This window comes from Equus przewalskii, chromosome 10 (genome assembly GCF_037783145.1).
Source record: "Equus przewalskii isolate Varuska chromosome 10, EquPr2, whole genome shotgun sequence".
Lineage (NCBI taxonomy): Eukaryota > Metazoa > Chordata > Mammalia > Perissodactyla > Equidae > Equus > Equus przewalskii.
In genome coordinates this window covers 5,981,204-5,995,264 of record NC_091840.1, presented here as the reverse complement: position 1 = coordinate 5,995,264, position 14,061 = coordinate 5,981,204, and the positions used below count along the sequence as shown (strand labels likewise).

At 58.9% G+C, this 14,061-nt stretch overlaps 1 protein-coding gene across 2 annotated transcripts; it reads right to left on the bottom strand.

The window, feature by feature from the left end:
* Positions 1-8,203: 8,203 nt before the first annotated feature.
* On the bottom strand, positions 8,204-13,205 carry FOXJ1 (forkhead box J1). 2 transcript variants are annotated; one of them, XM_070559977.1, is made up of 3 exons: positions 13,012-13,205; positions 11,766-12,432; positions 8,204-9,986 (listed from the first exon to the last, which is right to left on the bottom strand). In XM_070559977.1, the coding sequence occupies exons 2-3, from the start codon at positions 12,261-12,263 to the stop codon at positions 9,219-9,221; spliced, it is 1,266 nt and encodes a 421-aa protein (XP_070416078.1). In that variant the 5' UTR covers positions 12,264-12,432; positions 13,012-13,205; the 3' UTR covers positions 8,204-9,218. The 2 variants fall into 2 exon arrangements, with proteins under 2 accessions (XP_070416078.1, XP_070416080.1); XM_070559979.1 differs by having other exon boundaries at positions 11,766-12,556; positions 13,012-13,184.
* Positions 13,206-14,061: the final 856 nt, after the last annotated feature.

The following is a 14,061-nucleotide window of genomic DNA, read 5'->3' as shown; positions in this document are numbered from 1 at the left end:
AGAAAGTCAAATACAAAGATAAAGTGATAGAAAGTAGGAGAGAAAGGACAATACAATTTAATGTTTAATATCTGAAAATAGTAGTCAGAGAAAATGAAGGGAAAGAAATGATCAAAGAAAGACTTTGAGACATTTTCTCAGATTACAAGTTCCCACGGTGTGGCCCTTCATAGTGAATGAGAAAAGGCCCACACTGAGGGTCACCGTCGTGGACTTGCAGCATCTCAGGGATAAAGCAAAGACCCTAAACACTTCCTGAAAGACAGAAACAAACCAAATGCAAAGGGTTGATATTCAGGGAGGCGGCAGACTTCATGACACCAGCAATGAATGCCGGATAACGATGCCTCCAAGTTTCCAAGGGAAATTTCAACCTGCGATGTGATAGGCAGCCCAACCAGCATCAAATATGAGACTTGGCTACAGACACATTCAAGGTCCCAAAAAGTGTACCTCCTGTGCTCCCTTTCCAGAAGTTTCTGGGAATAAATCAAACAAAGGGCAGAAATGGAAACAGAATTCAATACAGGCAAGAAGCAAAGAGGAGTCGCAGGATAACCCGGAGTGCACTGGTCCAGCCTGGGTGGGAAGACAGTTTCTGGGAGGGATGCCCCCAGGAAAAAAGTAAAACTGAGATTCTCTGTTGCACTGGGAATTGGATATTTGTACTCACATGCTTGTATGTGTATAAAATATCCCTGGAGGTCCGCACAGGAGCCTAGTAACTGTGGTTGCCCCAGAGGAGGGGACCTGGGTGTCTTGGGGTCAGGATAGAAGGGACACTTGCTTTTCACTGAAAACCATTTTGTATCTTTTCCAACTTTATAACGTGTATTTGTGGATTATTTAAAAAGGTATTAATAGAGAAGAGCATTGATGAGGATTTGTAAGACCTTTTGGAACATTTATGGAGAATTAGCAATGAGTACACAGAAAACTAAATCAATGACAAGAATGAGGAGATTATTACCGCCTGCATCCTTCCTGAAAGGACACTCTTGGCTCAGCAGCGAACAATATGCATCTCGTCATAACAATCACACGATCCCTGGCTGTTTAACCAAAATCTAACCAAACAGGAAGATGGAGGAGGGAAGTGAGCTACATCCTCGTCTTCTATGGCAGGAAGTCGATGGATAATGTCCAGATAAACTGAAAATCCAGCACTGGCAGGATTAATTAGAAATCCTTCAAGGAATATCTGGACCGCTGGAAGAACAGAACGTGGCCGTGGTTACTTCTGGGGAGTGGGCCTTGAGAGACAGGCAGAAAACTTTTCTTTTTACATAAGTCATTTTGAAGACTGATTTTTAAAGTCCAAGTGTATGGACCATTATAATAAAAAATTAAAATTCATTTAAAAAGAAAAAAAAAAGATCCACTGGCTATTAGGTGGAGAACATACTGGAATGAAAAGCCCATGCCAGGAGTTCTGGCGAGAGATGACAAAGTGGCCTGTGAGACTGGTGGCCAGTGGTGTCATCATTTCCTGAGGGGGAGGAGGTCCCTCAGGAGCACAAGGAGCATGAAGCCGGCCCATAAGGGAAGGTGGGGAGCCAGGCTGGGGGTCCAGAGGGTTTGAAGTGCCCTTGGCACAGCTCAGGGGTGCCTGAGAGGCTGCTGGGTAATGAGGAAGGGTTCCAGGAGACTCAGCTCTGAAAAGGAACCATACTGTGTGAGCAAAGCTCTGAGAACAAAATTCCTACCCTGGCGCTGAGAGGCCTCCGAGCCCGGAGAAAACTGCTCTGCTTGCCCCCGGGGGTGAAACTGGAGAGTCGTATCGTCCAGGCCACCCTGCTCCCCGACTCAGGGGGTCCAGAAGGCCCTCCAAGACCAGGTCTCGCTCATCTTTGTGCCCATGCAGACACAGGGCCACAGGTGAAGGAAACATTGACCAGGTAACCAGGTGATGACTGACCCGGCTGTCCAGCACTTGGGCCCCTGGCCTTCCTCCCTGCAGCTGGGGATCCCTGGCCTGGGCCTGCTCTCCTCGTGAGTCTTGTCAGCTGGAGGCAGAGGGTGCCTGAGGGGCTGGCCTGTTGCAGTCTCCAGGTCTAAGGCTGGCTTGACCTCTCTGTGCGCCTGGCCCTCTTCTCCATCTGCCCCTGGCTCCTAAGTGCCTTGCCAATATCCCCAGGCCTCCGTCCTTACACCTCATTTCACTGACCGCTAGCTGGAGTGAGAGCCAGAGCTCCCCACCATCTTCCCATCCATCCCGGCACAGGCCTCCCCCTCCTTGTCCTTCTCCAAGCAAGAGGCGCTGCCAGGCCACCACCACTCCACTGGGCTAGGGCCGGAGCTCACCCTTCCGACCTCCACCCAGACCTCTTCCTTCTGCTCCCACCAGAAGGGCTCATCTTTTGCTCTCCCAGCATTTCCATCCCCCCAGCGTCTTCAGTCTACCCTTTCTTCAGGCTAGCCCCTTCTCTCCTTCAAGCACACTTAGGTCGCCCCATCTTAACGAAAGCTGGCCTCGGGCTTATCTTCAGCACTGCCCACACTCTCCTTCCCTTCTTCCTGTTCTGAGCTCTGAGTTTGCCATCTGCTATCAGACTCTGGGTTCTACCCCCACCATGCTAATGAAATGCCCTGTGGGAGGCTGTAGGGCCCTCCTGGGCAAACGCTGGCTTCCTTCCTGTGCCCACTCTGGCCTGCTGACTCTCACGGCAGGCGCTGTGGGGCGGGGCCTGACAGGAACAGGTGTGAGAGTGTGTGTGTGTGTGTGTGTGTGTGTGTATATGGGGACAAGGGACTTCCTCCTGCCTAACAGTGAAGAGTGGTCCTTCTCCAAGTCTCGGTCCTTGCTCTCTCCTCTCCTCTCCTCTCTCTGGCTTGCTTCTAGAAGAGTCCATGCACCTGGCTTTAACTTTCACCTTCATCCTGGTGACCCCAGGACTGTGTTGTAGCCCTGGCTCTATCTCCTTCCACTTTCTGGCGTCCACTCGCAAGCAGACTCCACTGTCTCCACTGCGTAACTTTCAATAACCACAGGACGTGGCTACTGCCATGTCATCTCCTCCCCTCCCCAGATTGGCTCCACCTCATTTACTAATTCATATGGTTATTCATTCATCTGTGAATTCAGCCAGTATCTGTTACTGCATGCTCCTTTAAACTGTCCTCAATTTTCCCAGGCTGGATTAGTTTTCATTTTGTAGCAGCATCTCTAGTTGTCACTCATGCCTGTCTCTTCCCAAGTCCCATGGGGAGTCACCACAGGTCATCTATGTGGAGGGGTCTGAGAGGCGGTTGGAAATGAGGAACTGGACTGGGAGTCTGACAGGAGGTCAAAGTTCAAGCCTAGTACAGAGAATGCTCTCTTCTGGGCATCAGCCCGGCTCTGACCCCTGACAGGCCATGGGGCCACTCAGCTCCAGAGTTAGGGCCGAGACCACAGAGGTCAGTCTTCTCCTCTGTAAAATGAGGGCGATGGGCCTGCTTGCCGGCCTATGCCACGGGGAACCAGGTGTCAGTGGCCCTCCTGCCCCCTCCCTCACTTCTCTCTCACCCACTTCCCCTTGCTGACCTGATTTTCTCCCAAACTCTTCCTTCAGACAAGAGCTCCCTGGCCCAGAGGGTGGCAGATCCTTTGGGCAGAGCATTGGGTAGCGGGTCAGGGTGGGGATTGCCCTCTCTTCATGACCCACCTCTCTCTCGGTGGAGGTTGTTGGGCCTACTTGGTGATTCTCCTCCTTACCTGCTTGGATTCCTTCCTGGGCTGGGAGACCCTCAATGTCCCACTTCCCCAATAAAACCCACATATGAAATGGGGAGCCTGGAGAGACCCAGGGAGTGTGGATGGGGGTTGAGGCCCATCCTCTGTGAGGTCCACCCACCTATGCCCCCGACGCCCCACCCCCTCTCTCTAAAACTGTGCTTGGACCGGTGGTCCCAACCCTGCCAGGCCTTGTGGGACAGTGCCAGCTCCTGGCCCAGACTCCCAGGCAGTCCCCACCAGGCCAGAGTTAATCTTTAGCCAATTACCAGGCGCTAGGGGCTCTCAGGCTCAGCTTAGACCTTGGGTGGCCAGGCTCCAGTGGCGTCAGCCTCAGCAGCCCCAGGGTCCCATCTTGGTGCACAGTGAGGTGGAGCCAGCAGGGACAGCTGAGCTGGGCACAGCTCTGTTCTGGTGACCTTGTAGCTGGGGTGCAAACAGGTACAAGGCCTGTTTTCCCACCCTGTGGGTTTGGGTGGGATAATAAAAGATGTGGAAGGGCCTTGAATGCCGGTTTCTCCACACCAGCCCTGCCTCTTGGCCGTCTGTGATCCTCATTCCCCGGATTGAGGCCCCAAGGGAGTTGGGGACCAGAAGGAGCAGATGAGAGTGAGGAAGGCTGGGCCTGGTCCGCCTCCTTCCATCCCTTCCTCCTTGTCTGGAGTCCCCTCTCCCTCTTTCCTCACCTGGCTCACACCTGCCACACATCCCACTCAGCTTCAGCTGGCATTCAAGGCCCCACCGCCTCATTTACTACCCCACCTAAACCCATGGGGTCAGCAAAGGGGCCTCTTGTCTCCAGAGCAGGGCGGCACAGGGCTTTCCTCAAAGATCCTGCTGGCCTGAATGCTCTCTCCCCAAACTCTGCACGCCTGGGGGCTTCAAGAACCTCCCCAGCCCTAGTGACCCGAGAACCCTTTGGCATTTACTGTCTGCAGTCAATTTTCCTAAGACTACTTGGCTGTTTTTCTACCTTTTATCCATCTGCCTAGCTGGCACATTCATCCATTCAATCAATACGACAGAAGTTGGGCACTGTGCTTGATGTTGCGAATGTAGGAATGAGCAAGACAGACCAGTTATCCGCCCAGAGGGGTCTGCACACACGTGGGCTTCTGAGACTGAAACTCTCCAGGGCAGGGTCTGTATGCCACTCCGGACCCACCCCACCTCCCCCACCCAACTCAGGGCCACAGGTCACTTTAAGCAAGTTGGAGGGAATTGAGATGCCATGTGGGGATGGGGACAGGGCTTGGTGCCCAGAGTGAGGTGGCAGTGGGGGCAGGGTGGCCTGGGGCAGGGACTGGCCACTGACAGAGCCGGTGGGTGGCTGGGCAAGGGGCGGAGAACACTTGGCAGCCTTTCAGCTTCAGCTTAATGCCCCAGGCAAACAGCAGCACAATCCTCTGTGGCTTCAAAGGGTCCCCGGCCATGGGCGGGGTGGGCTACACGCACAGAGCCTGCCCTCCCCAGTTCCTGGAACTCCTGCTTTCCTGGGAGCTCAGCAAACGGCTTCCTTCAAGGGGAAAGAGGGTCTGGGACTCAGACCCAGGCTGCCGTCCTGCCCTCAGAACAGCATCAGGCAGGGTGACAGGGCTCTGTGCTGGAGCCGGGGGTGGGGGTGGGCAGCAGCGAGACCTTTGACCCTGGTGCCCCCCCTTAATATGCACCCCTCCTCTCCCTGCCCTGCCACTCAGGCTGGTTGGCTTATGGGGGACTGTGTCCTCCAACTGGTCCCCGTCTGCTCCTGACTCACAGGGAAAGTTCAGGCCTCAGCAAACCCATCTGGATGGCTCTGACCTGTCCCACCTGGGAGCTGCAGAGTGGGATGGACACATGTACCCCAGGAGGAAGGTGATCCCCCAGGGCTTCCATGTGCTTCCTTAGCTCACACTGGTCAGTGCAGCCCCAGCATGGGTGGCCTCACAAAGCCCCCTCCCCTGCCCCAGGGTGCCTCTCGTCCTTTGTCACCTGTTTTCCTCCTCATCACACAAGAATGTGTCAGCAGAACCTGGGGCCACTCTCCCACCCCATTGTTAATGCAGGCCCCTCCTTACATCCCCACCCCCCGACAGGTCCAGGCCTGCCTCATGGGGCCAGCCCGCTCCCCCCTGCTGGGAGTCCAAATACACCTGTTTACCTTTGGGCCTCAGCCCAGGATGGAAGCACGCCTGACTCCTGGCCATTTGCCCCCCGCCCGCCCTCACACACCTTCTTTCCCGCCCTCTAGTGTGCATGTGTCGGGTGGGGAGGAGAGCAATTCCTGCCCTCAGCTCTGCAGGGGGCCTGGCTCGTTTGCCCCAGGATGGCTTGGAGCACAGGGCTTGGGGGAATCCCAGGGCCTTCCAGACATCCCGAGAGTAGCTGGAGCCAGCGGTGGCCGGTTCTGTGGAACAGGATGTGCTCTGGGCAGGGAGGGAGAGGGTCCCCAACGTCTGAGCCCTTGCCCCTTGTCACGTTCCTGGCTGGGGGATACCAGACAAGGGAAGACGGGGAAAAGGTAGCAAGTCAGGGCACATAAGGATGATTCCTTGCTTTGGGAAGGGGCTGTGCCCATCACCCAAGAATAAAGTGGTTCAGAGGCTTGTCACCACGAAGGTGGGGATCAAAGGAGATGAGGAACCTGCTCAGAGAGCTTGAGACATGAGCTCAAAGCCACACAGCTCAAAAGAGATAGGATCACTCAACGCAGGGTGTGATCCTGGATTGGGATGCTGGAACAGAGTGGGCAATCTGCAAAACTTGAATGGAGTCTGCAATTAGAACCACTGGGTCCGTGTTAACTTCCTGATTGTGATGGTGGTACTAGGGTGATGTAGGAGTGTCCTCGGTCTAAGGAAATACACATTAAAATATTTTATGCTAATGGAGCATTATGTCTGCAACTCATTGTCAAATGGCGCAAAATGTATTTTGATTGGGACAACACTGAATCTATGTGAGGTAAATGAACATCTGTTTGAAAGAGCCACCCAGCAAGGGCAGGATGGACAGGAGCAACAGGCTTTGAAATGCAAGCTTTGCCAGCTCTGCCCGCTGAAATGATGTGTGAAGCCCTGTGCTCCAGTCCCCTTCAGCCTTTCCTCACCTAGTTGGGCAGTTCTGCCTGCCCCTGCCCCTGCCCTCTTCCCCCAGCATGGGCCTAGGCAGAAGGTGAGGAGTCAGGGACAGAGGCACTGCCTGCCTGTCGATCCACATGTACCCACTTTGGCCGGGGCTGGAGGCTGATCCTGGGGGGCCAGTGGAGAAGGCTGGAGCCCTCCTTGTTCCCCCAGTGCTGGGGTCTGTGGGGAGGAAGACTGGGGGGTGGGAGGGAGAGGGAGGGAGACGTTGCTTGGGGGTGAAGGGAGTCTCAGAGCTGGGGAGCCTCCTCAGGAAGCTGTGGGAAGGGAATGGGCTGGCTTCTGGGCTCATGAGGGCCCCAGCCCTGCTGGCCCTGCAGTGTGTGGGCCCTTCTGAAATATTTGGAATAATTAGCAAGTGAAAGCAGCAAGTTAGCACAGGGAATGCCAGGCTGGCCTAGAGCCAACTGTGAAGGAGGGAAAGAAAGGGGCTTCGGGAGACAGGGGTCCATGGAGGCTGGGCAGGACTGTGTGGGACAGTGGCTGTTTGTATCCATGTGTGTGTGTGTGTGTGCGCGCGCGCGCACGCGCATGCTGGGGGAGGGGCTGTGCCCCGCCAGGGTGTGCTTGTGAGGTAAATGAACACCTGTTTGAAAGAGCCACCTGGGTGGGGGCTGGGTGGAGAGGTGGGTTCCAGGCCACCCTCAGGGGGAGAGAACTGAAAGGTGATGTTGAGTGTCACCCAAACACAAATTTCCTGTGCCTCAGTTTCTCCAGCAGAACTCTGGTAAGCTGATGCTTCACAGAAAGCACCTGCCGGTGTGCGTGAGCAGGGAAGTAAGGTCTGGGCACCCCAACTCCCCTGGTGGCCTTCCGCCTCCTCAAGCCTGCATTGGTGGAGGGCACTGGGCTGGGTGAACACATGCCAGGGTGGGAAGTGGGGCTCTGGGACTGGGGCCCTGACCTCACACCCTGTGCCTCCAGGAGAGGACTGAGGGAGGGAGGTTCTGGAGACAGGCCCAGGCCAGGGACTGCAGACTGTGGCGGGCGAGCCCGGGCAGGCCCTCACGGTGGGGGACGTGACGTGAGCGGAGCCCTGGGCGTGCTTGGCCATCGTGAGTGCTCAGGGCAGGGCGGGCGCTGTGCCTCCTTTGCTTCCCACTCCCTGGGGGCTGTGGGTGTGGGTCACCCCATTGCACAGATGGAGGTGCTGAGACCCAGGTAGCAGGAGACCCCCAAAGGCTGCCTCCCGGCCCCTTTCTCCCTGGAGACACAGAGGTCGTGAGGAGTTCATCAGGGCCTCTGCAGCCCTTTAGTGCCCCCCATGTTACTCTCAGCCGTTCCCCTCTTGGGCAGTGAAGGGAAGCCAGCCCCTGGTCCAAAACTGGCCCATGCCTTTTCCCAAAGAAACTTGCAAGTAGGTCCATTTTCAGATTTTTAAAAACTTTATTTTTTAAAATTTTTATTGCAAATAACTTTCCATGAAAAAGGTTAAATTGCCCCATGGGGCAGGAGGGTGGATGTGGGACGCAGCCCAGGGGGCTCAGGGTGGAGCACGACACTGTCCCCCAACAAGTACAGGCAGGGGCGCAGGGCGATCCCCCCAGCTGGTCCCAGTGGTTCCAGCAAGCTCGGTGCCCCTCCCTGTTAAGACCTAGCTATAACTACACTCACTACATTAGTCTGTCTGTCCCACTCCCCTCTGCAGCTTAGCGGACCCTGCCCCCAGCCCCCCAGAAGCCCAACTCCTCGCTGCTCTCAGCCTCAAGTTGGCTAAGAGATTGGGGATTTACACCCTCTGTCCCACCTCCAGGGATAGAGCCAGGAGAAGACCCCAGAAGCCTTAGAAAATCTTGCCCACCAGGTACCCCACCTCTTTTCTGTCTCCTCTCTCTGCCCCTCCCCCCAGCTCCGCCCCATCTCCTGCCTGCCCCAGCCCCAGGGAGGCTTTGCTGGGAGAGGCCTCCAGGGGGTTAATTTGCTGTCATCTAATTAGCATTTGCTGTACCTGGGAACTTTCTCTGGATAGAGACCTGGGGAGGAAAGCTGGGAAAGGGAGAAATATTGAGGCCAAGGTGCTCTGGGGCGGGCCCTGTACTATTGCTCTCCAGCTTGGCCAGGGCCCCTCCAGGCCACAGCTCTCACAGTGCAGGGCCCTTAAGCAGTCCCTGGGGCAGGGAAGATGAGGGTCAATGAAACACTGTGTGTATGGGGGGGCGGGGGAGGGGAGGCAGCAATTCTGGTCCTGGGCCTCAGTTCTCAGCCTCCGGGGCTAGAATCTGAGGGCAGCCCAGGCTGGGGGCCATGTGGCCTCACGGGGCCAGCCTTGGGAGACCTGGCCCAGCCCCTGCGTGGGTGGTAGGGTGTCCATGGGCCTGTGTTGAGGGGCAGTCTGGGCCCTGACTCGGGCACTGTCCAGAGGTGGGGCGAGGCCTGGCCTCTTACAAGAAGGCACCCACGCTGGCCCAGTCTTGCAGGTCAGCAGCCAGGGTGGCATCCCCGGCCTCAAACAGGGGCTCCGGGGGCAGGCAGCCACTGCCACTCTCGTCCCAGGGGTGCTGCAGGAAGGACGTGGCCAGGAAGGTCTCGTCAAAGTCTAGGCTGTCGGCAGCCTGATCCACTGGAGGCCCCCAGGTAGTGGGGCAGTCGATGTGTCGGCCGTGGACAGTGAGGTCCACGTCCCCGTGCGAGGCGGGGCTCAGTGGCGGGCTCAGCTCTAGGGCCTCCAGCGTGCCCAGCTCCCCACCCAGAGTGCCAGCGTCGAAGATGGCCTCCCAGTCAAAGTTGCCTTTGAGGGGTTCCAGCTCGCCCTGCTCCTCCTGGGTCAGCAGCAGGGTGCTGGGGGGCCGCGGGACCTTGGCCACCCGCTTGGGCAGCGGCTGTTTGCGCTTATGCCCCAGCCTGCCCTCGCCTGTACCCCAGCCTGCCTCCCCGGTGGCCTCCTCGAACTCCCGCAGCAGCTGCTGGGCCTCCGTGTTCACGGTCAGGGGCCCGGGCCACGGGGTGCTGCTGGGCTCCTGCACGGCCTGGCGGGCGAAGGCTGGGTGGATGTGGACTGGCGGCAGCCGCCGCTTCTTGAAGGCCCCGCTCAGCAGCCGCTCGGCGTACTGGGGATCGATGCGCCAGAAGCCCCCCTTGCCGGGCTCGTCCTTCTCCCGGGGCACTTTGATGAAGCACTTGTTCAGGGACAGGTTGTGGCGGATGGAATTCTGGGCACAGAGAGAGAGAAGAGAAGGAGGACGGCGGGGTTGGGGGGTGGGGTGGGGGGGTCATGATGGGTGGCTCCTAGTGCTCCTGCACGTCCCCCCACCAACTTCTCTCCAATGGGAGATGGGGGACAGAGGTGCTGCTCTGACCAGGCGGCTCTGGGACACCAGCCACAGGGCACGGGGAGCCAGGAGTGCTGTCGGGGGCTTTTGTTCCCTGTTGCTGGGATATCTGCCTGCTCAGTCATCCGAGCGCTGAGCCGCAGGGTGGCTCTCAGTGCCACCCCGTCCTGCCCTCCCTCCCTTACCCTGCCGCTTGCGGCCTCTGGCCAAAGGCCTCAGCTCCCCCAGGGCCTGGACGGCCATCTCCCTCCGCCTGGGCCTGGCTGGCCCTCTCTGTTTGTGAAGTGAGTGAGTAGGTCGAGGGGGGGCTGGGCAACCAACAGAGGGTGTGAGGGTGTGTGTGAGTGAGTGTACGTAGGGATGAAGTGTGGGGGGATCTGATGACTTTCCTTGTTTGTTGAGCCGGCTGCTGGCCTGGGCCCTCACCCCCCCCCCCCCCCCGCAGCCCCCTCCACCCACCCCAGGCTGTGAAGCCTCAGTTGATTATTACCTAGCCAAGAGCATAGTGCTCATTCCTGGGGCCTATTTCCCGCAGCCTGAGCTTTGCAGGCTTGGGGTAGAGTCTGTGTGTGTGGGGGGGTGTCTCTGCTTTTTCACTGAGGCTGCAAAGGCCCAAGCAAATGTGGAAGAGCTTGGGACTGTGTTCCTGCAGCCTGCCCCCTGTGGGTGCCCCAGGGAAGAGTCTGAGCATCCTCAGGGCCTCTGCCCTCAACTAGCCCCTGATCTTGATGGTTGAAGACTCTCAGGGCAATGTCTGCCCAGCCTCAAATTGCCATCCTGGCTTTTTCATTTCTAGGTGGGTAATCTTGTCCAAATCATACTAGGGGACAGGGGTCTTGGGCCTGGACAGCAGGGCAGGTGGGTGGGTAGTGCCCCCTGGCAAGGCTGGGATGTTTACATGCCGGCCTGGGCCCCTTGGCTGCTCTGTGCCAGGTTCCAGAGACTTGGAACATGAAGCCAGTGCGGGAGGCAGAGCCCCTGTGGAAAGCACCTGGCTCAGGTAATTGTCTCCCCAGGGATGTTGACTGAGAAGAGGGGTAGGAGTGGAGGGAGGAAACTGGGGAGGGGTTGGAGCTGGGGGCTGGGACAGCAGCTTTAGGAAGGCCCCATAGCCCCTCCAATAGGACACAGCTGGCCTTCCCACCCCACAGCACTCCCCCTCCCCCCCCTCCCCCCGCAGCCAACTGGACTAAGGCAGGATGCAGAGCCTGGCAGGGGGCATGCTCCAGCTTCCGCTTCTGAGTCAGCCCTTGCAAACTGTCCTTGGTCAGGGCAGCGTCTAGGAATTCTAGGACTTGGGACAAAAATGTGTCCCTCAGTCCATCACCCTCTCCTAGGGACTGTGTCCACGCACAGTCTGGCCCTGGTCTTTGGGCTGGCCCTGCTGGATGAGTGACAAGTGCTTTCCCTTTGAACCCCAGCATCGGCACCCCTAAAACCCTCTGAACATCCTCCCGCTCCTTCTCTGAAGTCAAAGAGGGGGCAGCTCCAAGCACTGGGCTCCCTCGAGGTCCTTCCTCGATGGCCTTCCTCCCTCAGGGCCCTAGCTGCACCGCGCCTACTTGGCCTGCGGATCTGGGACATGAGTCCAGTCCGTGCGGGAGTGGGAACAGAGGGAGGGCACAGAGAGGGAGCGGCGGCCTCCTGCGCCTCCCCTACCTGCCAGGTGGGATCAGCGTGGCGGAAGTAGCAGAAGTTGTCCGTGATCCACTTGTAGATGGCTGACAGGGTGATCTTGGTGGCCTTGCTGGCCTGCATGGCCATGCAGATGAGCGTGGCATAAGAGTAGGGCGGCTTCACGTGCGGGTTGGTGGCATAGTCCACGTCGTCGGGGGGCGGGGCCTGCAGCCCTGGGGGCGAGCTCCGCGACGTGCACGACGACGTGGGCTTGCCGGGCGTGTGCGGCTGCCCCAGGCAGGCGGGGTCCGCCGCCAGGGGGGAACCCGGCGCCGCCGAGCCTGGCACCTGGTGGTAGCCGTGGGGGTCGGTGCCCCCCGGGGGCAGGGCGGGGGCCTTGGCGTTGAGAATGGAGAATTCCTGCAGCCACTGCAGGCTGGTCAGGCTGTCATCCAGGGCATCGGGCTCCTCCAGGCTGCCCTCAGACCCGGCCTCCTCCACCACCCCTGCTCCCGAGAGGCGTAGCCAGCTCTCCGCCATGTCTGCGGGGACTCTCCGAGGGGGCGGTCAACATCCACGAACTGAGCCGAGGGTGGCCCGCCGCGCTCTCCGGCCCGCTGACTCCCGCGGCTCCAGTTACACAGCCTCTCGGACGCGCGCTTCCATCCCGCGACCCGGGGGTCGCCTCCTCCGAATATGAATGTGGTGCCTGCGGGGACCGCAGCGGGGGGGCTGAACACTCTTTCCCCACTCGCGAGGGGAGAGTGTGTGCGAGGGAGGAGCCTCCTCTAAAGTCGTCCCCGCAGCTGGAGAGGATCTTTTAGGGCCAAGGTCTGGGAAACAGAAGCAATGCCCGGGGGTTCGACCCCTACAAGATCTGCCTCCCTCTTCTTTTCCTCTTCGAGATTTTAGAGGAGACTTTATTAGCCGATTGAGGGAAGAGGTAGGGGCGTCAAAGGCTATCCCCTTCTCCCTAAGAGCGAGAAATCAGACACCCCCCCCCCCTTCCCGCAACAAGTGGAAATGGGGCGAGGGAGCCCGGGAGGGCAGTACGACGGGGCAGGGGGCGGGGGAGGCCGTCTGATCTCTGAAAAGGGATGTTAAGATGGGGGATCACAGGCAAGGAAAGGGAACAGGACAGAGAGTTACGGAGGGCGGGAAGTGAGTGTCCCCCAAACTCCTCAGATGTCAGTCCCCCAGCCCACCACTTCCGTCAGGGACAGATGGGAGAGCGGGCTGGTACTGACGATCTCCCTTCTCTCGGCCCCCAGCCCTTCCCGTCCCTTACCTGGCTCAGAGCGCAGCCTGGGCCAAAGGAAGGTTCTGGAAGAAGTTTCTCCCACCCCCCACGGCTCTCTGCCTTCAGCTCGAGGGCCCCGCTAGCGCCCCTCGTCACCCCCCCTCCCGACGGCGCCTCTCTGAGCGACAGCGGCCCCAGGACCGGCATTAAGTAGCCGCTCCAAAGGCTTCTCCTGCTGCTATGGCGACGCTCCGCCCCCATAAACAGCTTCCGCTGCTGCCATTGGTCAGCCCGTCTCCAAGGAGACCGCGGGCTCTTGCCACTCTCTCTGGCGGTAACTCTCTTCGAACTCCCTCCTTCTGCCGCCCTCTCCCGCGCCACCCGGCCCCCTACCCGCCACCGCGTCCCGGCTCCGCGCATTCCCGCGCGAGGGCCCCGCGCAGGACTCGGAGAGGCGCGCGGCCCGAGGCCCCGGGCACGCGACGAGCCGTTCGCCCGGGAACCGCACTCTCGCCTCCGCCCCCTTCCGGTCCGGGCTGCTCCGAGGTGCTGGCGGCTCCTGGGACGCAGCCCAGAGCGCGGGGGCCAAGGCTGGGAGCGGGCGCAGGCTCGGGAACCTGATTCTTGGGGGTTTCCTTCCTCTCCTCTGGGCTGCAAGTGGCACTTCCTCACGTTTCTGCGACTTGTCCCTCTCTCCCGACCCTGAGTGTCCTCTCTGATGCCCGCAGGCAGGTCTGACTCTCCGATGCCACCTGCCGCTGAGATCCGCAGAAACGGCTGCCCTGAAGCAGCCACAGCAAGGCGGGTAGGGTAATCCAGTGTTTCCCGGTAAGCGGCTTCCTCCCCGCTCCTGACCTCAGCAAGGTTCCCGGAAGCTGACATTCCAGAGGCTTCTGCGGAAGTGCTCTCCCTCCTTTCCAGATAGCTGAGGTAGCAGAGCCCGTGAGTAAAACCGAGAAAAGCCATGGACTTGGCAAATTCTCCTAGAGGGGCCATTTGCCTCATTAATTTCACCAACCTTTAAGTGACAGGGACTAAGGCTGGACAGACAGCTGGGACTGTGGCCCTTCCTCCTCCCTTCCCCTGGCCTCCCTCCGG